General features: G+C 37.7%; 2 protein-coding genes across 2 annotated transcripts in view; both read right to left on the bottom strand.

Annotated features, from left to right (window-relative positions):
- Positions 1-3,510: 3,510 nt before the first annotated feature.
- Positions 3,511-17,728, bottom strand: LOC124866175. Its single transcript, XM_047361855.1, has 6 exons — positions 17,553-17,728; positions 14,859-14,982; positions 8,110-8,152; positions 7,991-8,023; positions 7,862-7,894; positions 3,511-4,192 (listed from the first exon to the last, which is right to left on the bottom strand). Exons 1-6 carry the CDS (start codon positions 17,609-17,611, stop codon positions 3,846-3,848), a joined length of 639 nt encoding a protein of 212 aa, XP_047217811.1. The 5' UTR covers positions 17,612-17,728; the 3' UTR covers positions 3,511-3,845.
- A 4,874-nt stretch (positions 17,729-22,602) lies between these two features.
- apom (apolipoprotein M) overlaps positions 22,603-23,411 on the bottom strand; it is a 9,595-nt gene continuing 8,786 nt past the window's right edge. Inside the window, exons 5-6 of the mRNA XM_047361749.1 lie at positions 23,227-23,325; positions 22,603-23,130 (exon numbers count right to left, since the gene is read on the bottom strand). Coding sequence (XP_047217705.1) covers positions 23,117-23,130; positions 23,227-23,325 — 113 coding nt within the window. The 3' untranslated portion in view covers positions 22,603-23,116. The remainder of the gene's footprint in view (positions 23,131-23,226; positions 23,326-23,411) is intronic.

Raw genomic sequence — 23,411 nt, 5'->3', positions numbered from 1 at the left:
CCACCAGGTTCTGTAATCGGTTCCATAGTTTTCCTAAAATTAGTGTTTTTTAATTGATTTGGGTTGAGAAATATTTTCTCTATGTACACAAGGTCAAATAACTAACCTCTGGTTAAAGATGAAGGTCCTGTTCAAGGCATAAATATGCCTCATGACTTGTGTTTGCCTTTTTTCAGTTTAAAAGTCTTATAAATCCAATCAATGGCAAAAGATCGTCTAATCCAAGGACCCAGAATAATCTTCTGAAGTTGTCTTTATGTTATTTAGGCTTTTTGAAGCTGAAGTTTTCTTTGGAAAAAAAGCAGTAACCAGTTTCGTAATATGTGTCTAAAAAGTGAACAAGTGGAGGACAAAAAAAGTGGCAAGCGGCTCTGTAGCAGATGATATAAATAATAGTATCTGAAAGTCATGTCTTTAGGAAGAAATCTAGCAAAGATCTACATAGAACCTGCGAGGTGCCTCATCCTTCAGCTGAGCAGCAACTCTATGCCAGTTTTTCAGCCAACAGCTCCTAGGGAATTGTTGAGAATTAAAATCATTTATGTGTTCAGTTTGCATGTGTACTGAAATATAACATGTAGTGTGAGCCTGAGAGGGAGAAGTCGGTCACAGCAGGCTTCAGGTTGGAGAAAGGATTAATCCCAGGTCAGGATGTTCTCAGTAGCTGTGGGCAGTAAATGCCGGCTGTTAGTCATGATTATAGGCAATAAATTACTCCCATAGGAGTAACTAATTTATAGTGGGGAACTGGGAACACAGTGACCTGTGGCTTCGTAAACAAACCGTCAGCTTTGAAGTAAGGGTATAAAATGGTTTAACACTTATGGTAAGACAGACCACTCATGATACGGCCTTGCTTGTCTGACCGAGTCTCTCCCAAAGGGCCCTTTGGTAAATCTTTCTTTCTTTGTATCATTCTTTTTGTATACAATATGCATTGGAAATCATTGGACTTATTATGTACCAAATTAAACTTGTGTTAATCTTAATTTCCTGCTCTTCATCTGTTCTTTCTCACGACATCCAGACTTAGGTGAGGTTGAGGCCGCAAGGATATCAGTGATAGAATTATTTTACCTCAACAGAATCAACGTGTTGGAACTGAAATCCTATCTTCAGACCATTAAACTGTGTTTTCTTTGTTCTTTTTCATAGAAATGGCAACAAATTAAGTGGATGAAGAATCCAAAAATTCTATTATCAAAAAATGACAAAATTCGGGTTTATGTCTTGATCTCACCAGCATTTCATGCCTGAATGATTTAAAGTTGAGAGTTAAGGCCCCAAGAAACTCTGACCTGGGAACTCTAACTCTATGTTTGTAAAGAAGAAAAACAGGCAGAACAAGAGGAGGAAAATCAGAAAACCTGGAGAATTATTTTAAATATCACTGGATTACAGCATCCAAGCATGGCACATTAAATCAATAGGTTTGATACTAATTTGCTTATAAACATATATTTCCTAAAGCAATCATTGCAGTTGTGGATTTTCAGAAACAAACTTTATAACAATTCTCCATATTTCCAATTAACTGAAAGTCAGTCTGGCTCAACATGCGGCTTGTATTTAATTATCTGTAAATGGCTCATTTTAAATATTCACAGAGGCATTTTAAACCTATTTTGAAATCCTGGCTGTGGAGCTGTTTCTGCCTGAATCTGGGAACGTTTTTTTCAGGAGGAATTTTCCAAAAATAGACTCAGACTTTAGGAGTTAATGAGCGGTTAAGTAAGACATAATGACATCTGAAAAAAATGATCCAGGTTTATGTTATTGTTCACACCTGATTACTTTTACACAGACAGGGAATTAAAATGATCAATTAAAACAGCTGAAACATGACAGAAGTAGCAGATTTTCAATGCAAGAGTCACTGTGACCAGTGTGAGCCCCACGCTGAGCTTAGTTACTGTTTATCAGCAGCACAGAGTGGAGTCAGAGAGCTGTCAAAGCGTAAACCAGTCGCAGGAGGCAGAAGGAAGTAGTGAGATGTTGCACTAAATATGTGGCTTCCTGTTTTGCAGCTGCTGTTCTACACATGTCTTAAATAAATATCTCAGAGGCTTCAGTCGGTGTCTGAGTGCAGCGTCACCCTCAGACTAATAACACGTATTACTAACAACCCTTCTGAGAAAGACAATATTTATGTCTTTCAAAATGTAGCTTCAGTCTTTAATTCAAAATATACATGTGGGCTTTTGTGATTCAATATATTTGGTGGAAGGTGGCGCCACCATGTGGTCAAATATCAGCTGTTCACTATAGTACTGACCTAAATGGCAATACAAGACATGCAAAACATCAGCTGTTGAGAAGAGGCTCCAGGAGATCCAAAAGGATCCAGCATGGTGCTAAAGCAACACACTACCACCAGTGCAGAGCTTGCTCAGTATGTGCAGAAGCTGGGTGACAGTCATCTACACGTGCCATAAGGGAAAATACATTTGGACAAGAAGGGCAACAAAGAAGTCACTTCTGTCCAAGAAAACCATTCAGGACACATTTCAGTTCTGCAAGAAGTACAAGAATGAACAACAAACGATTGATGCAAAGTTATTTTTCTAAAGTCTCCTTCTCATTGTGTGGGACACCTGGGGAGGAAAGGCTGTTATCATGAATTCAGTGTATGTACTTAACTTTCCAAGTCAAAAATCTACACATTCCAATTAGATCCTAGTTATCAAATAATGCAGTGAAGTTAAATTTATTTTTCAAGTTGGTTAAAGGTTTTTCTATCTAAGGAAACCCAGCAGATTGCATTGTGTCGTTGACTTTACAGCGGTCCCTCATACTGAACATGCATGTAGCGACAGTGGAAAGGAATACTCCCCTTTAGCGGAAGGAAACCTCAAGCAGAACCAGAACCAGGCTCAGTGTGAATGGCCATCTGCCACGACTGATAGAACAGTTCATGTGTGTGGCTCTTCTCCTCCCAGTTCTGCCCAAGAACGCCGCCATGGATTAAAAGTGGGATCAAAACATCCACCATGAGAAAGTTCTTCCAACAATCCTAAAACAATTTCATGATGATCTATGGATTTTCCAGCATGATGGAGAACAGTGTAACAAGATTAAAGTGATAACAAAGTGACTCAAAGATCCAAATGTTAAAATGTTGAACCTGTGTTCAGAAAAATCCCCAGATCTGAACCTCACTGGGAACCTGTGGTCAGTTCTCCAAAAGCAGGTGGAGAAACAGGAGCTGAAAAACTAGGATCGCCTCCAGGCAGCCAGGAGAGAAGAATGGGTCATTTGGGGTGACGTTGATGTCCAGCATAGATGATATGATGTTTACAGAAATTGAAATGGATTTGCTGCAGAAAACTTTCAGAACTTATTTAATGTAATAGTAACAAACCATGAAAAATAATAATTATTTAAAAGTGTTATAAGTTATTGTTATTTAAACTGCAATAATAAAGTAATACAACTTTCTTAAATGTTAAACTGAAAACATGTTTGAACAAATGAGCAGTCTGACAAAGCCTTTTAATAAGAATAAATTTTATTAGCTTTAATGTTTTCTTCCAAACAAGTACAACAGCACATTTTATTCCATAAATTACGTAAAAAAAACAGAGAAGTTACAAAATAGGAGTGAAAAAGGACATTTTATGGCCCATTCACAGTTTACATTTATCTAAACGTTGTCCCATCTTCAGGATGAGCTTCATTAAACCAAAAAGATTTAGAAACAAGGCCTTTTCTTCAGGGTTTATGGCTAACATCTGCATTATAACATGTCTGATGGAGTTAGTGTTCCATGTTGACCACAGAAAAGATGTAAAAACTAAATCAATGGACAGGTCATAAAATGTTCCAGTCCAACTGGACTTGGAGCGTTAATGAAGCTGAAAAGCTCCCCAGAACGTTTCTTCGTTCTGATATTCTCCTATGATGTTCAACGTCACACTGTCTCCTCCGGTCAGAGTGATGATCCTTCCCATCCAAACCAACTTGCTTTCTGCCCTTAGGACCTGAGCCTCAACCTTCTCCGATTTACCAGTAGAGCCGTTTCTTATCAACTTCACAGACCGGCGAAGATTGTCATGCTTTTTGAAGACCACCTGGGCGTAGATGAAGAAGAGAGAGCGTGCAGTGCCGTTGTTGACGTAGATGCAGTTGTCATGGAAGGAGAGGGAGCAGGACTCACAGGTGACATGTTCTTGCCACTCAAAATCAATCAGAGCTGCAAAAAGAAAATCAGAAAATTTCCCTTAGTCCCTCAGCTGCACCCTTTTGTGATTTTCAGCAAACTGGCCATCAGAACTGGACAAAACAATCAAGGTTTCTCAATTTCAGACTGCATCCCCAGGAATTTTAATTGGATTTGTAAAACTTGTGTCAGAAAAAAGAGCATTATTGGGTCGTTTCACGAGTTGGCATTAAAGGCAGTGACCTTACGTTCCTGTTTAAATGGCTCTATGCTAAGTTGTCTGTAATATCTCAACGCCACAGAGGTCGACTCCTTGCATTAAGGCCAAATTAATTAAAAAGCTCCTCTGAAAATAGTCAGAAGCTTATTGAAATAGACAACAGCAGAAAAGATCCAAAGATAATCTCTAAAGGACATTCAGAAAGCCTGCAGACCTGTTTATGAAGACCACTTAAAAAGATTCAAGGAATATCTTCATCACAGGAAGGACTGTATGAAGAAATGAGAAAAAACTCAAGACTTTTGCACAGACTGAACATGTTTTGAGACTCACTAAGTAATTTTCTAACCAAGTCAAAAATGTATGAATGAGCATAGAAAACAGAATAAATGAAAAGGATAAAACCTTAAATGTATGCTAATATGTGTCTGTTTTAAAGATCCGAAGGAAGATTTGAAATGAACAAATTTGACTCTTGAGTTCACTTGACATATAACTCCACTAGCGGCTGGATAAACAGATCTGTTACTTGATGAAATAAAACACCCTGAAGAGAGCTGATCTTCCAATTAAGGTCCAATCTCCTCTCTGTCGGCAGAGCCTTAAACATCAAACTTATATGTGCTGCAGTGGCTTATAATTATGCCTTAAGTTTGCACTGCCCACATTACGGCTGCGCTCGGGGTTTGTTGTGGTTGTAGGAACCCACTTCACTCAGGAAGGAATCAGCATAGTGGGAGGAAGCCAACACAGGCGACTGGAAACATGACGAGGCTGTTTTCTCTGCCTTACAGGTGGCAGTTTAGTCAGTGAAGGCAGTAATTACAGACAGAGATATCTACTGGGAGCTTTAATATTCTAGTGTTTATGTAAACATCATTGGGAGTAAAAGATCAGATTCGAATTAAATGAGACACAAATATGCAACATTTCATTTGAATGTAGGTTCATTAAATTAAGTAGAGCTGTAAATTTGATTTTTATATATTTTTTTAACATTGGTGTCTCAAAACTACCTTCAGCAATTTAAATGTTTTAATTTACCATCTCAAATTTGTAGAAATTTCATTTTTTGTCTTTAATTACTCTCAGAAAGGTTATTTGTTTGGTTTAAAAAGCACCAGATCACACAGTTTGCCATCATAATTCTGAAAACTAACACATTGGAGATAGAGATACAAATTTAGCATTTAGCAGAAGTAAATAAGCTTTAGTCATTTAAAGAATTCAGTTGCTGTTGTCTACTTTACAAGATGGGTCTCATAATGACTAAGCTTCCCCCAGAACATGAAGTTCTTGCAACAGGCGTGTAGGTGTCACAGCAGTACTTTCTTTTTTCTTTTGCAGGGTAGAGAGACATTTGGCTAAAAACACAGATCTGCTTTTACAGCTAAAGGTCAAAGTCTAGAAAAGTTGTTTGTCATCTTTTGCAAAGCTGTGAAGCAATAAGAGAAGAAAACAAGTCGTCAATCTAGAGAATAGCTTCGGTAGAGCCTGATAATTTATGAATGATTAGTTAAAGAAGAAGTAACTGATAAGTGAGAGCTGATTATCTGTTGCCTATTATCTTAATGATGCTAAAACTTCCTAACAGTGAAAATATACTTAGTGTTTTGTGAATTATTAGGTAATGAACATTTATGACTTATTCAAACATGAAATCAGTTTACTTTGATGAACGAATCATTACTGCTAATTCATTAAGGGACTGCTTTCTATGAGACTAAACAAAGGAGCAATTATCTAATTGCTTTGTAATGTCATTATGTTTAGCTCTTCATCTTCACTGCTTAACTCTTCATAATTCCTTATTGCAAATGACCCTTTTCTAAATCTTTATTTTCTCAATAACCTCCTAATTACTTGTATTCGGCACCTTCCGCTTATTTCTGGGACCGGGTCCACAACCTCCTAATTAATGCTTGTTCATTTGATAAAAGAGATCTCTGTGTGTTAGCTCAGCCTCTCAAAGAGTAAAAAAAAGCTACTTTTAAGGTAAGAAACACAAGTAAGTGATATGTTATAAGCAACATCTCATTTTATTGAACCAAATATTTTTGAGTTGGAAATACCTAACATGCAGTTATTGAGGGGTTAGTTAAATGTTTTGTTCCATAAGAGCAGGGCAAGCTGTCCATGTGAATGAACATGAAATATTCTCACACGACTGCTTCATAAGGGTTACATTGTTGTGGTGTAACTCAGGGATCAGAACCCCCCCACCATTTGTTCTCCGTTAAAGACGTCTTTCTTCCCTATCCCTTATTTAAAACCATGTTATCCATTCTATGCAGATGACACTTGAATTACGGGCGTATTTTAAAAGTTACAGGTTGAGTTGTTTTAAATGCAGATTAAAATCAAGTGTGAACACATGCCTTGCTCTAGATGCTACTGTTAAAAGACATCATCATGTTTTAGCTCCAAATACTAGATTTTCATGGACTATTTAACTATTTAAGGTCAGCCTGTCCTTGTCATTTATTAGCCCAGAAAAGTACCTTTTAGACCAGCTGTTCTTTCTAAATTTAGCCTGGAGGCCCAAAAGGGCCAAAATTAAACAAATAATATATCACACTATAAATAAATGTGAATATCCCACGAAAAAAATAAATGTACTCTTAAATAATCCTAGTAAATTATTACATTTAATTTAATAATTGAAAAGGTATATATAATTCTTTATCGGGAGATTTAATAACGTCATTGAGCATTTCAATTTTGATTGTGTATTTCTTTCTTTAATGATGTTTTAAATCAACTTTACATTTATTAATTTCATGGTACATTTATGCATTTTATGAGAAATTCACTTTTATTTATTGCTTGATCTATTTTTCTATTTCATTTTGTCCCTTTTGGCCTTCCATATTCTGTAAATAATTACTCATGCTTTTTTTTCCTCATTTTTGGAGCCCTGAAATGCTCTATTCACATCTTGCAGAACTTCCCTAGAAGAGTTGGAAGTTGTTCAAAATGCTGCTGCAAGGTTTCTAACAAAATCCTCTAAATTTCAACGTGACTCAAATCTTGATGCAGTTTGGCAGTTTGAGATGAAAGGCCTCATTTTGACACGGCTACCTACTGCTACCTACTCCATGCAGCCTAGATATGTAGATATGAATTGAACCTTTTTGTTTAGTAAAGTGCCTTAAAATGACATTTGTCGTTATTTAGCGCGATATAAATAAAACTGAACTGAGTTGAATAATTAGTGATTTGTCCCCAACACAGTTAATAGATCCCATGTTGCTAAGCAAACCTATTTATGCATATTTTAAAAAGGTCATTGCTTTTCAAAAGAGCTGGATAAGTTAAATGTTTGGGTCCATTGCAGGCCACAACAGAACAGAAAACAGTTATTTTATTTAAAACATATAGGAAAAAGTAAACATAAGTTTAAAAATTCATGAAGCGGATTCAATTCTGTCAAAAGCGAAAGGGATGATGTGAATGTTACACAGAAGGAAAGGTGAACTTACTTGTTTCAAGTTCAATATATGAAGGGGATATTCCTAAAAGTAACAAAGATCAAACAGTTATTTAAGCTCTCTGAATTAGTTTGGTAAATATAATACAAATCACAAAGCTAAAAAATTGATCCAACATACCAGCAGTTCTCTCTGGTGAAAAGAGAGCGCTAACTGAAGAGAAAAATCAGAAAAAAGCAAAGTTAGTGCAGTTCTCCACATTTTCTTTTAAGGACAAAATATGACTTCCTAAAACATACCTGGTGGAGTGACATTTTCTGGCTTCACTGGAGAGATGCTGGTCTTAAGAAAAAAAAGAGTTTAAAATCAGAGTTAATGGGGTCGCCTACTATCTATCTATCTATCTATCTATCTATCTATCTATCTATCTATCTATCTATCTATCTATCTATCTATCTATCTATCTATCTATCTATCTATCTATCTATCTATCTATCTATCTATCTATCTATCTATCTATCTATCTATCTATCTATCTATCTATCTATCTATCTATCTATCTATCTATCTATCTATCTATCTATCTATCTATCTATCTATCTATCTATCTATCTATCTATCTATCTATCTATCTATCTATCTATCTATCTATCTATCTATCTATCTATCTATCTATCTATCTATCTATCTATCTATCAACGGTCAGCAGCAGCACGGACTGGCATTAGTGATCATTTTTTTTAACATTTTGAGATAAAAGTCCTGATTAAAAATGAGGAAAAACTTCTTGTTTCCTTCTGGTTGACATGATGGCAGTAGAATCAGCTGTTTATTCAGTTCTGTTGTGCGTTAGGAGGATGTAGTTTGGAGTTACATGATTGTTCTTAGTATTACGGGATTTTTGTTGCACTTTAAATCGTTTTAGTTTTTTCATGAAATGTCCATGTGATCTTCACATTCAGACTCTGACACCTAAGAAACTTTTAGACAAAACCTTTCTTAACCGTCCTTAGTTTTCTTGGACTATAAATCAGAAATAGATCCTCAGAGTAACAGTGATTGTGGAGAAACCTGAGGCCTGATCCACCTTTACAAGTGCTGCCAGCTAGAGACAATAGGTGATCCTGATTAAAGTTTATGTTAGTAACAATGAACTTGGCCTCCATCATTGCTGTTATAAGTTTGATTTCTACAGCTTCCTTCCTCCAATTACATCAGTTTTAGAAGTAGGACCATCATATTTTAAAGTGATCAAAACAAATCCATGCATTGGTGGCTTCGAAGATGGACTTTTGTAAAACTTTATACATCAGTGTTCCAGATATTTTCTAAAATGTTGGTTTAGATAAACTGATCTTCAATGTCATTACAGGTTTACAGCAATATTTCGACAGAGCGATCAGTGGCAGCCTAAGAATAAATATCTAACAAAATATATTTGGTAGTATACAAAATACAAACACAGTTCAAACTTTAAAAAAAAATGCTATTCTAGATTGAACATGAACAATCACAGTGAAGTCATACAAATATTATCGCACTTTTTCTTTCCCTCCATCAGAGTAGTTCATATTTTTCCAAGTGGACTTCTGTTGAGAGGTTCTGATGAACAGTAAGAAAAACTGATGAATGTTGTGAATCCAATATTATATTATATTATAATATAATATAATATAATCTACCCACAGGTTTCTTTTTTCTTTCTGCTCTCGGTGGAGGTGGACGCTTTTTCTCTGTCTCCCACCCCCTCCCATATCTGCCCTGCTTCAGCTCTGTGTCTTGTCTTCTTTTTCGAGCCTCTTTTTGCATATCTTCCAAATTCTTAGTTATAGATTTTGTCAGCTGGTCTCTCAATGCAATTGATCAAATTTTCTCAACGAGAAGACAGGGTGGAGGAGAGTCCAACTTGTCCGGGCTGGACGTTTTTCTCTGGATACACAATGGACTCCTGGCAGAAGTGGAGGATTGTATGTTTGTCAATAATGTCAGTCGAGGATGTGGAAGATGTGTATATAATTGAATGTTTGATATCAGGATTTCTGCTTATTGGAGTCAGCAGTTACCTGGCATATCGAGAAATTCGGAGAATTTCAGCAACTGTTCTGGCTATTGTAAGGCTGCCTGGCATGTATGATGGGATCTTCAGGGCGATCAGCACTCAGCCTAACCCAAATAATTATTGTTTTTCTGAATCTGGCTCCCCTGCACGGCCTTGATGGCTGGCTATCTTCAACTTCTCCTGGAAGTTATGTAAACATGACGCTCTGCTCCCTCTGCCCCCTCCCTTCCCTGAGGACATCTGTGGACCTGCTCAGAACTTTGTGGCCGGTTGATAAACATTCCAACGTACCATCAAGGACAATGGTCTCTGTGACAGTGCTTCATGGACTTACTTGCACACACACACATGCTCAAGATAAACATTTGCAAACCCTCACACCACCTTCACCGATCCCGGCATGATGTTGTTTTGTAAACTTGTTGCTTCTTTGTGCTGAGGTTTTTTACAAACTCAAACTGTATCCTGCTAAGGATAAAGTGTGAAATATGATTTTTTCCCTCTACTTACTTTCCTAAGGTGGCCTCTTTTCTCATCTAACAAGGGCGGCGCCTGTGAGAGGGCAGCAAAGCCTCGGAGACCCGTCCCCCCCTTGTCTTGTGTCATGATGTATGTTTGGATGGGTTGTACTGGACTTCTAATTTCGCCTCGGGGATCAATAAAGTATCATTGAATTGAATTGAATTAAGAGTTTTATCAGGTGTTACAATATGCTTTATGAGTCATACCCACTGAAACTGGATCAGAACCAAAATAAATAGAAATGTGGTGCAATAAAAAGTCTTCTATAATTTTCATGTGATATTTGAGAATTTAAAATGAATTATGTGCAAGTTCATTTTAAGTTGATGGCAGAACATGAAACACAGGAGAATATAGTCTGGTTAGATGAGCTCAAAATGAAGTTCTTTGAATATTATTGGGTAAAAATAACATTCCAATAGGTAAAATTATCAGGCAGCATGGGATACAGGTCCTTCTCAAAATATTAGCATATTGTGATAAATTTCATTATTTTCCATAATGTCATGATGAAAATGTAACATTCATATATTTTAGATTCATTGCACACTAACTGAAATATTTCAGGTCTTTTATTGTTTTAATACAGATGATTTTGGCATACAACTCATGAAAACCCAAAATTCCTATCTCACAAAATTAGCATATCATTAAAAGGGTCTCTAAACGAGCTATGAACCTAATCATCTGAATCAACGAGTTAACTCTAAACACCTGCAAAAGATTCCTGAGGCCTTTAAAACTCCCAGCCTGGTTCATCACTCAAAACCCCAATCATGGGTAAGACTGCTGACCTGACTGCTGTCCAGAAGGCCACTATTGACACCCTCAAGCAAGAGGGTAAGACACAGAAAGAAATTTCTGAACGAATAGGCTGTTCCCAGAGTGCTGTATCAAGGCACCTCAGTGGGAAGTCTGTGGGAAGGAAAAGGTGTGGCAGAAAACGCTGCACAACGAGAAGAGGTGACCGGACCCTGAGGAAGATTGTGGAGAAGGGCCGATTCCAGACCTTGGGGGACCTGCGGAAGCAGTGGACTGAGTCTGGAGTAGAAACATCCAGAGCCACCGTGCACAGGCGTGTGCAGGAAATGGGCTACAGGTGCCGCATTCCCCAGGTCAAGCCACTTTTGAACCAGAAACAGCGGCAGAAGCGCCTGACCTGGGCTACAGAGAAGCAGCACTGGACTGTTGCTCAGTGGTCCAAAGTACTTTTTTCGGATGAAAGCAAATTCTGCATGTCATTCGGAAATCAAGGTGCCAGAGTCTGGAGGAAGACTGGGGAGAAGGAAATGCCAAAATGCCAGAAGTCCAGTGTCAAGTACCCACAGTCAGTGATGGTCTGGGGTGCCGTGTCAGCTGCTGGTGTTGGTCCACTGTGTTTTATCAAGGGCAGGGTCAATGCAGCTAGCTATCATTTTATTTTTCAGCACAACCTGGCACCTGCTCACAGTGCCAAAACCACTGGTAAATGGTTTACTGACCATGGTATCACTGTGCTCAATTGGCCTGCCAACTCTCCTGACCTGAACCCCATAGAGAATCTGTGGGATATTGTGAAGAGAACGTTGAGAGACTCAAGACCCAACACTCTGGATGAGCTAAAGGCCGCTATCGAAGCATCCTGGGCCTCCATAAGACCTCAGCAGTGCCACAGGCTGATTGCCTCCATGCCACGCCGCATTGAAGCAGTCATTTCTGCCAAAGGATTCCCGACCAAGTATTGAGTGCATAACTGTACATGATTATTTGAAGGTTGACGTTTTTTGTATTAAAAACACTTTTCTTTTATTGGTCGGATGAAATATGCTAATTTTGTGAGATAGGAATTTTGGGTTTTCATGAGCTGTATGCCAAAATCATCCGTATTAAGACAATAAAAGACCTGAAATATTTCAGTTAGTGTGCAATGAATCTAAAATATATGAATGTTAAATTTTTATCATTACATTATGGAAAATAATGAACTTTATCACAATATGCTAATATTTTGAGAAGGACCTGTATATTTTCACTGTTACGCTGATGATACTCAGCTTTACTTATCCATAAATCCTGATGAACCCAACCAGTTAGACAAGACTACAAGCATGTCTTGAAGATATAAAAACTTGGATGACTTTAAATGTTCTGCTTCTAAATTCAGACAAGACAGAAGTTGTCGTCTTTGGACCGGAGTCTTTAAAAAAGAAATTGCTTAGTCAATCACTTAACCTGGATGGCATTAAATTCACCTCCGATAATAAAGTTAAAAACCTTGGTGTTATTTTTGACCAGGACATGTCATTTAAATCCCATATTAAACAGGTTTCTAGGATTTCCTTCTTTCACCTCCAGAACATTGCCAAAATTAGAAATATCCTATCCAGGAGTGACGCTGAAAAACTAGTCCATGCATTTGTTACTTCAAGGCTGGACTATTGTAATTCTTTACTATCAGGATGTCCACAAAATGCAGTTAAAAGCCTTCAGCTGATTCAAAATGCTGCAGCAAGAGTTCTGATGAAAATTAAAAAGAGAGATCATATTTCTCCTATTTTAGCTTCCCTTCATTGGCTCCCTGTTAAATCCAGAATAGAATTTAAAATTCTCCTCCTCACATATAAAGCCCTTAATGATCTAGCTCCATCATACATCAGAGATCTGATTGGTCCATATGTTCCTAACAGGGCACTTCGTTCTCAGACTGCAGGTTTACTGGTGGTTCCTAGAGTCTCTAGAAGTAGAATGGGAGGCAGATCCTTTAGTTATCAGGCTCCTCTCCTGTGGAACCAGCTCCCAGTTTTAGTTCATGAGGCAGACACCCTGTCTACTTTTAAGGCTAGGCTTAAAACTTTCCTTTTTGATAAAGCTTATAGTTAGAGCGGCTTAGGTTATCCTGAGCTATCTGTGTAGTTATGCTGCTATAGGCTTAGGCTGCTGGAGGACATAATGGCCACTTTCACCCTCTTCGCTACATTCTCACACTACTCTCCAATTTAGCATTATTTGCTGTTATTTCAGCTTCTAACTTTATGTTCTCCCTCTTTTCTCTTCCTAGAAGCTACACCTGGCCTGACTCTGTGTCTACCTGTGACACCTTTCTGGAAAGGGGAATCGTCCGAGCTTCTGCTGGCAACAACTTAATGCTCACCCTCTACAGATGATCCACATGGCCCTGTCTTTTAGTGTTTAACCCTTTCTCTCCCCTAGACATGGTGATTGACTGAGCTTCTACTGTAACTAACTCTATGTGCTCTCTTTCAGACTCTAACCTTGAAAACTGGCTCAGAGTTTATCTGTTCTTTCTTTCTAGATGAAACGACTAAAGGAGCTACATCCATTAACATTTACTTTTCCTTCCCATAGAAAGTACTCCTGGATCAGTGCTTCTTTGTTCTCTTTGTGTCTCTGCTCTGTTCTCTCAAACCCCCAGTCGGACGTGGCAGATGGCCGCTCACACTGAGCCTGGTTCTGGTTCTGCTGGAGGTTTCTTCCTGTTAAAAGGGAGTTTTTCCTCTCCACTGTCGCTACATGCATGCTCAGTATGAGGGATTGCTGCAAAGTCAACCCCAGTGACTGTCCACTGTCTCTACATGCTCATCCAGGAGGAGTGAATGCTGCAAGTCACTGACTGGATGCAATCTGCTGGGTTTCCTTAGACAGAAAAACTTTTTATCCAGTTTTCATAAATAACTGAATCTGACTGAACTGTTCAATGGTTACGATTAATTGGAATGTACCTGACTTTTGTGAAGTGCCTTGAGACGACATGTGTTGTGAATTGGCGCTATATAATGTATATAGGTGATGTCCTGAAGACAAATTATTAAAAAAGCTTTTTAGTAAAGTATTTCATTCATTTCAGTAACCTGTTCATTTTGTTATTTCACTTGTCTTTGCTAATTAATTAATGTGCTTTAACATTACAATAACTGGTTAGTATCTCTCATTGCCTTTGTTCAAAGATGGAAGAAATCAGTTTTTTCTTAGTTCTGCTGTAATAGTTCCCTATAAAACAAGTCTGTTGTTGTCTTTAGCTGAGTGCGATGGTGTTTGTTGTGACCCGCTCTATAACTGTTAGCCTTACATCACTGTTAGTAATTACACCTACTCACAGAGGGATTTTTTTTAAAGCAAAAGTATGTCACTTGTGATGGGAATCTGTTGCAGAGGAAAACAATGTGGGTTTATGTTGCAACTACTCAGAAACTCAAATGTCATTGGATACTTGATTAATTTACACAGGCTGATGTTGACTCATCAGGAGGATTAAATGCGTTAAAACATGTTGGTGAAAATTGGGACCCTGCAAAATACTTTTCCTAGATATTTATTAGAATTATGCAATTGCATAGTATCTAACAACATGTTACAAGTTGCTTCCAGGGGTAGTAATTTCCACTTATTTTTTAACGTTTCTACAAATCTATGTCAGATATTTTTGAGACACCAAAGCTTTGTAAAACTGTTTTGATCAGGGTTACTTACTTCCTCTGATTTTGATCTGATCGAAGCGACGAATGCAGCCATGACCACCATGGACATGGTCAGGAGTCCGCACCACACCTGGAGCAGCAGGTACTTCTGAGACGACCGAGACTGACCTTCCATTCTGCCAAGCAGAGACAAAAACCCGCATCAGATTTAGAGGTTGTTTAGAGGTCCAGAGAGGTTGTGCTAAAGTCAATTCAGACTAATTTTTCCAGTAGTGATGACTCTCAACTCAAAGCTACCACCTCTGAATGCAAATCACCGTCACCGCACCTTTGTAGGCAATGATGAGAAGGAGTGAGTGAAGTATTCATTAAAGAATGTTTATTCTTGGTGTGCTTGAAGGAGCATCTCTTGCACAAATTTAGAAGATGGAGCCCTTTTGAGAATAAAAGTTTTAAAGAAGAAAGTGAACCCTAAAATAATAGTAAAATGAGTAGAACCTAATATTTACAAGAATGTTAATGGAACTATGCATTCAATGATTCAGACGGGAAGATCCTAGTTGATCATCTAAATGTCAGTCCAGTTATTTCCTGTCAATGTAAAGCTAACTGAAGTTTCTGCAGAACATTTCACAGTGTTGCAGAAATTGAGGTGGGACTTTGAGACCTCAGCTAAATGACTTTTGAACATGTTCACAATTTGAACATGTTTGAAAAACCAAACATTTGGATGTGAAACAGAGGAAAACATAATTTACTGATTGCATTTATCCAAACCTCAACGTGACTCAAAGGATTAAATATCTGTACTGAAAATATATGTGACACTAAGAGTAAACTTGGCGAGTCAACCAGAACGCCCACAGGTATTATGTGAGACATTTATAGAGCAACATGCAGCGCATAGTGGGTAAATGTACCTTTAGCCTATAGCGAACAAACGTGTTCTGCTTCTCTGGGATTTTACCTCAGTGGGAGTTTTCTGTCCTCCACACAGAGAGATAACAATGGTGGTCTAGTTTTTTCCTTTTTTGTATCTGTGGTGACACAAACTGAAACTCATCTGTGTTGTTTGCAATGCCACTGACCCTGAAGAGCGGTTCTCAGTCGATCTCCAAACCTTTCAAAAGTGTGTTACACTAACTTGTGGGAAATTTCCTGCGGCAAACTTGTTGCACGAGTGGATGATGTACAACCCCCTCCAGAACCAGTACAACATCAAGGTCAGTTCATTTAGCTTTGGATGGATGCTGAAACCATTTGATGACATAAAGTTCACCAGTTCAGCTGCAGTCTTCAGTTACTTTTATCCTTACTTTTAGGTGAACCCTATCAAGATAAAGTGTAAAGACTTTTACACAATTCAAAATAGAACAAAATAGGAAACTGTATTTCAGTTGAATTGTTTAGCAGTAAATCTTTTACCTATGATAACTGCATCAAGCCAAAGTTTTGTAGTTGCATTTTCAGACCCTATCTGCTCTCTTTACATCTTACTAAATACCACCCAGGAAAACCAGGGAAAAGTCTGACATTTCCTGCCTTCATATATATGTAAATATCTGGAGTTTCCCAAACTTTTTATGTGGAGACTTTGAGCTTTGGTCACACCCAGCTAGGATTGAGCTTTTCATCCACAAATTCTCCAGGTGGGTCTGGTATAAATCAAAGAATAATATGCAGAATACCGTCCTTTTCCCACTGTTAAGCATGGTGCAGGGTCTGTGATGCTGTGGGCAACTTCTGGGGACCTTTTTAAAGTGCATGGCATCATCAACTTCTTAAAGTAATAGAACCTAATAACATGCTGGCAGTAAAGTGAAAATGGGTAATTGAGCAGGTTAATGATCCAAAAACAACACAGAAACAGACACAAAGTTACATTCTTGCATTGATTCCTAAATCCTATAGTATGCTCTAAGTACTGTAGTGTATGACTAAGAACTGCCCTGTGTGCCAAAGCCTGATGTATTAACTAAAAAGTATAAACAGCAGGACTGCCAACCATAATTTAATTAAAGAAATATTCTAACGTGTCCCCAATTGAAAAAAAATATTTTCAAATTAAAGGTTGGATTTTGTTCGGAATTTGTGCTGCTGCAATAAAAGAGGAATTTATTTTAATGTATTTTCCACATCTTTCCTGAAGCTGCTAATAAGTGTGGATGATGCTGTCAAAATAAATACATGAAAGCAAAAGCTGAGGCGTTGATCTCTTATCTCCATGTTCCTTTTTTTGTTGGCAAACCTACATTTTTCCAATGCAACATAAAAATAAAAGGAAATGACCCTGCTGACCCTGGGAGTGGACCCTATGACACAATGTTAGCCATCAGTGGAACTCAACAGTGTGTTATTTTAAATTCACAATTATTAATTTGAGGGATTTTTTTAAAATTTGAAACCATTTCAGTTTGTACATTGAACTGGTCACTGAAATGGTCACTGAAACCATTTCAGTGACCAGTTCAGACATTGTCATACAAGATGCGTATCATGAACATTCATGGAATGACTCCTATAAGTACAATTACACAAAGTGACAAAACGAATTAATTCGTAACGCAACCAACATCTCAAACATGAGCTTTTCAAAACAGGAACTAAATAAAATTTTCGGTGGCGAATGAGTAAATCTGCACAGAAACCCTGAGGAAAACACATCATAAATACAGCAAAAATGACGAAGTATGAGTAAACACAGAGAAATCCCAGGAATGTTGGCTTGGTTTCTGAGTGGACTCACCTAGTGCGTGCTGCACTTTCTGTGTCTGGACTCATCTGTGTCTCCTCTCTGAAAGACATGCCAGCATCACAGGTTTTTCCCTTTTACAAAAGCATGTGCTGGAGATGAGATGGAAGTTTTTTTTGTTTTTTTTTTTTTTTTTTGCTGAGAGTTGTGGTTTAAACAGAAAGAGTGGAGGGGAGGGGTGTTTGTGGTGTAGATGGCTCCACTCGTCGCAGTTAATCTCAGAAGCACCTTTGACCGGACACGTTTATGTAAATTATGAAACCAAAATGGTTCTTCCTGCTGAAAGTGTGTGTGTGAAACAGTTAGAGCTCACTTTCTTCTAAATAAAGAGCTAAATATTTACCACTGAGAAGAAAATGGGGATGCTAGCAAGGAAAACAGGCAGATGTGAAAGACTGTGGCATGTAAAACTAAAGAAGCTCTCTATTGCGGTCAGTCACTGACACATTCATGTTTGCTGTAGGTGGTTTTCAGATTTCCCACGTTTATAGGTCACTGTGCAACACACAAACATGAAAGGGAATTTCTTGCCTCATGCTTGGCATTCATTGGTTGTTAATTTGATGAAAGACATGGAGCTGCAGGGTGTAAGTCTCTTCATGATGTCCCACACTGCAGCGTCTACACACACATCATTTCTGAAAATCAATGAGGAACCTTTAGAGTTGAATTTACCTCACATTAATATTTAATAAGTCATTTTTGAACATAAATAAATGGACATCAAAGTCTATTTAAGGTCACTGAGGTTTACCGGGTGACCTACAGAAAATATATGACCTCTTAATCTTTCTCTGCAAAAAATAATAATAATAATAATAAAAAGAGAAGACATACCCAGATTCCAGTTCTCTCCCATTACGTATCAGTTTCTACGTTTCTTCTTTCTGCTTGAAGGTTCTCTGAACCCTTTCATATATTCTAAAGAAAACACAGTGGCCCACAGAAGGTTCTGCTTCTGCTGTAGTTTTTTCACAGCGTTTTGTCCTGGCTGATAAAACCTTTGGGACATCTTGTTTAACTGCTCTGACTGTTGGATGCTCTGGAAACTGCCTGTAAAGGTGTAGCTGCAGCTTATTTTCCTCTTCTCCATTTTTTGAGTGGATTTGAATTTCACCTCATTTCTCTTCTCAAAGTTGAGAACATTTTCATATTTATTTTAGATTTTTTAGCCCATCTCTGTTGTACTATAAAATTTCTATATTATTGCTTCAGCATGTCTTTCTGTTATGGTTTCATTAGGGAAGGATGTTGGTCTGCTTTAGTTTTTTTGTATAAAATGTTATTGTTTGTCACTGTTAGTCCTCCCTTTGAGGCAAACTTCTCTTTAAAATCCATCAAACTCAGTTCAGGAACGGGTTTGTCACCTGTTACAGTCCATTTTTCCATTTATTCTGTTGAGTCGTTATTTAATCAAGATAAAATCTACATACCCTAAAACAAACGTCAGTGCATGCATACCTCTGATGACATCACAGAAGGCACAAGTGATTGATCAAAGTTTTTTGAATACATCCATTTATCTTTTTACTTTAGTCTTTATTCACATTTGTAATCAAACTGAAAATGTTCCTCATCTGCTGTGACTAATGAGTTTGATTGTTGTACCTCTTGGGATGTTATCAGTCCAAGCTCTCAAAGTAGAACCAGAAGTATTTTGTCTTCAGGTAGCTTTCTGAAAACCTTGTATATTGCAAAATCAGGAAGTGAAAATCCTGTCTCATTTGCTCAGCTGTGTTTTTATTGTCACTGCACATTTATTAGTGTAAAAAAAAAAACCCTGTTGGAAAGATCTTTAATCATTATTGCATGAAATATTTCTGATTAATGAGGCCAAAGTTGAAGACTTCTGCCGCATAGGTGTGCAGGTCCAAACTCTTCAAAATCTGAAAGGCATTTTAGGGTTCATGAGATAAAATCTGAGTTTAATCCAGAAGCAGTTTTTAACAACCGTGTTTCCTGATTGGAGGGAACCTGAACGTCTAAATGATGATTGATCAACAATAATTACAATTTACATGAGATTCATATTTACTCTGAAAGACATCATTGCCCTATTTTGTGCATTTTCTATAAACAGGCTCATGTGAGCAGTAATTTCTGTAAAATAAGTTTGTTGCAAAGCTTTCGGACAAAAGAGTTTCAGAAGGAAAATGTTCACCATCTTCAAACCACATCATGACCCTGGATGTCTTGTTTGGTTTTCGAAGCAACACTATGAACCAAAAGTTGAGTTGAGCATTGTAAGAGGAACCGTGTTTTTCAAACTTTTTAGGTGTAAATTTGGACATGAGGACGAGAATTATTGGTAAGAAAAACAGAAGTGAAAGCTGCATGTTTAAACCGGCACAGGGAGGGCCAGAGAGAGCCTGTTTCCATTTAGTTTTGCAGTTGTTGGTTTCATGCTCCATGGGGCATCCCCCTGTAGCCACAATATGATTCTCTGGATTCTGAAAATGTCACCAACTTTCTCCAGCTTTATTACATCGTACAAACAGACACACACCTACACCTGCAACATGAGAAAACAAACAGGATGGATGTGGGCTGTTGGGTGCTGTCCCTACTCAAAACAATGGAGGAACTCTGCACCAGCACTTCCTGTGCATCCTACCTGTAATAGTAAAGAGTCTGATGAGTGTGCAGGTAGTTCCCAAACAGTACACCTTGAAACTCAGTATGCTTGAAAATTCAACCATAGATTACCCCCTTTACAGTTTCAGGGCTCAGTTAATCATGCCAAAGTTCAAGCCTAAAAAATAAGGACATACTCACGTCCACAGCTGTGAGATGGAGCTGGTCGTTTGTGCTGATCACAGTTCTCTATTCGGGGTTGCATACGTCAGTGTCACAAGAACATAATCGAGATATTTTTATGTTCAAGTTTTTCAAACTCTGAAGCAAATGTGCAACATAAACAGTCCAATTTGTGGAAGTTTAAGGGATCAAATTTAAACATTTTCTAACTGTTTTCAAACATTTAAGGTTTTTAATTTAGACAAAATGAACATTTTAGACTCAGCACCTTTTAGCTTACATTCAGTTTCAGTGTAAACACTGTATCAAATACTGTATGAAAAACCTTTAAATCCGAATGATCAAAGTCGTATCAATTTCAAAATCATTTGTTTCTCTGCTAAAACAGTTGGATGAATAATATTAGAAGCAGACGAGAAGTCCATGAATAAAATTCTGGCTTGACAACCAGACCTTGCAGGGCTATATGCAAACTGAGCAGACCTGAACCTGGTTTATGGGATCAGCTTTCTCTGGCCTCTCAAAAGACTTCAAAACCAGTGAAAGTAAGGCTACTGGTCTGAAGTCAGTGAACTGTCTGGGAGATAGACTCCTAACATGACTTAGGGACTCTGTGAATGCGCCGGAATTAGCCAAAAGGCTATTTTTATCTGTTGTCCCTGGACAAAGCACAATTTGTCTTGCTAAAAACAAACAAAGGTCATACAATCAAGGTTAAAATGACTAAACTACACAAATTTGTCTATCAATAAAAAAGAAAATACAATCAATACAACAAAATAAATACATTAGGAAACTACACGCAATTTTCATAAAAGGTGTAAGAAATAATTAAAACCAAATTAGTTGTTTATATAGATGGCAAAAACATGACTCCTTTAACAGTTAATCTGTAATCTAATCAGGCCCTGGGCTCTTTTTTACTTAAATCTGTTATTTTTTTATATTTCTGTGTCAAACCTTAAATAGATCCCATTTAAAGTTTGAGCTAGCTCCTTATTTGTCTCATATTGTTTGATGACAACTGATTTATGCTCAGTTTTAGCCATACCTGCCACATTTTGCATGCCATCCCATGCTACTTTCAGGCTGGCTACTGGCCAGTTGTTCCTGAGGTCTGTTTTTAATATGATATTAGTCTGTCCTAACGGTTGTTTTCTTTGTAATGCCAGTTTTACATTATTTGTGACTCAGAACTTATTATTACCATACACTTTAAAAAGCTTCTTTCACCACACCTTCACAAAAACCAATACATCAGCAAACTGTGTCTGTTAATTCATCTTAATCCATTGCAGAGGCTTTAAATATTAACCAAACATGTAAATGCTCTCCAGATCTCACTCGTTGACTTTTAGTCTTCTTGCTTTCTCCATCTTTATTTCTGGCTTGTATTTGAGGGAGAGAAGGATCATATTGTGGTCAGAGAAGCCAGGTTAAGGTGTGTGGGAGGCCATCTTCCATCAGCAAATGGAGCATCAGAGGAACGTGTCATGAAGTTATTTAGATTAAGATGTACTGTATTTATGGGATTTGAATTCAAATCTGATTCCATTTTCTTTATAAATGATTACATGATAAAGCCAGTTACTAATTAAGCTAAGTGACGAAGTTTACTGGAGCTGGATTGAACTGGACTGAATATAATTTAATTGAGCTGAAATTAGGAGCGAATGCAGCTAGGTGAGAGATGATTGTGTGCATTATCGTAATGATTTCAGGATAAATCAGAACAAAACCTAAAAATTATATTTCACTTTAGATTAAATAATGTAAACTCTTTTTTGACCCAAATAAAATTAGCTTCTCTATCTCCACCGAATTTGGTAAATGGCCGACACATATAGCACTTTATCAAAGCGCATCCACCCATTCATCCACCCATTCACACACTGACAGTGGAAGGCTACGTTGTAGCCACAGCTGCCCTGGGGCAGACTGACAGAAGCGAGGCTGCCATACAATGGGGCGCCACCGGGCGTAACAGATATGAGCTGGATCCAAACCACTGAGCTGATTCTTGTTTCAGTGATGATCTTTCTATACATGCTAAGTGTTATTTTCTATGCTTTACAATGGTATAACACTTTGAAATGGTAACAAAGCCTTCAACTCCAGCTTGCAGCTGTACATCTTATCAAAGGACTCTTAATTACGAAAACCTGTCTGTGTAAAACAACCAAACAGTATGAACCAGAAATGCTTTTACTTCTTTCCACTGATCGTTTATATCCCCTCAGATTCATCAGTGAGATCAGGGGAAGCATTTCAAAATAATCTTAAAATGTGAGTGTTTCAAATGATGAAGCTTTTATTGTTTTGAAATATACGTTTTACATCTGATGATGCAGGTCACAGCATCACATTAATGCTGCTCTGATAAGCCCAGAAGAAAAAAGTAAAATATTTATTTCAACAGACAAACTTTAAATTATGTGAACATGTATTTCTGTGATTGTTTGGATTTCCTGGATTATTTTTTTGATGGGTGGATTTCTGCTGGGTCTTGTGCCCTCAGCAGCTGCATCTCCAGTTCCTGGGTCTGGGATGACTTCCTGATGTCTTTGTTCTTCATTGCAGTCTTTTGACAAACAAAGTTTAACAACATTATAACAATGTTGCAGAGGCCAGTTTAATCTATTACACTTCACTGCTGCACAGGAAAGACAAATGATCATAATTACAAACAATCAAGTTCTTCCAAAGCCTCCTGTAAGAAACGGGAGAAATGACGGTAAGGTCACCGAGCATGAAGCAACCTTGGAGCATCAGCTAGTTCAGGCAGTAAGTGGGCCTCACATCTAGCTGCAAAATGCTGGAAACACATAAAATTATTTGAATAAATAAACAAGCACTTTCAAATTAAAAAGCATAAAAATCAATATACAAATGTGCATTGCTGATGATAAACCTTTCTCAAATGGTAGTCTGACACTCTCCTTCAGGTTAAGGCAAGCTGAATTTCTAAGAAATGTTGTCACCACCTCAGAGTCGAGATCTTTCTGCCGCACTTCGGATCAAAGCACAGAAAAATAGAACATTTAATTCAACTTAAAGCCAATTTGACTAAATCATTGATAACAACCACACTAGAAA

The sequence above is a fragment of the Girardinichthys multiradiatus genome, chromosome 3, assembly GCF_021462225.1.
Source record: "Girardinichthys multiradiatus isolate DD_20200921_A chromosome 3, DD_fGirMul_XY1, whole genome shotgun sequence".
Taxonomy (NCBI): domain Eukaryota; kingdom Metazoa; phylum Chordata; class Actinopteri; order Cyprinodontiformes; family Goodeidae; genus Girardinichthys; species Girardinichthys multiradiatus.
Note: the sequence above shows the minus strand (reverse complement) of the source record. Positions and strands in the feature narration are given on the sequence as shown.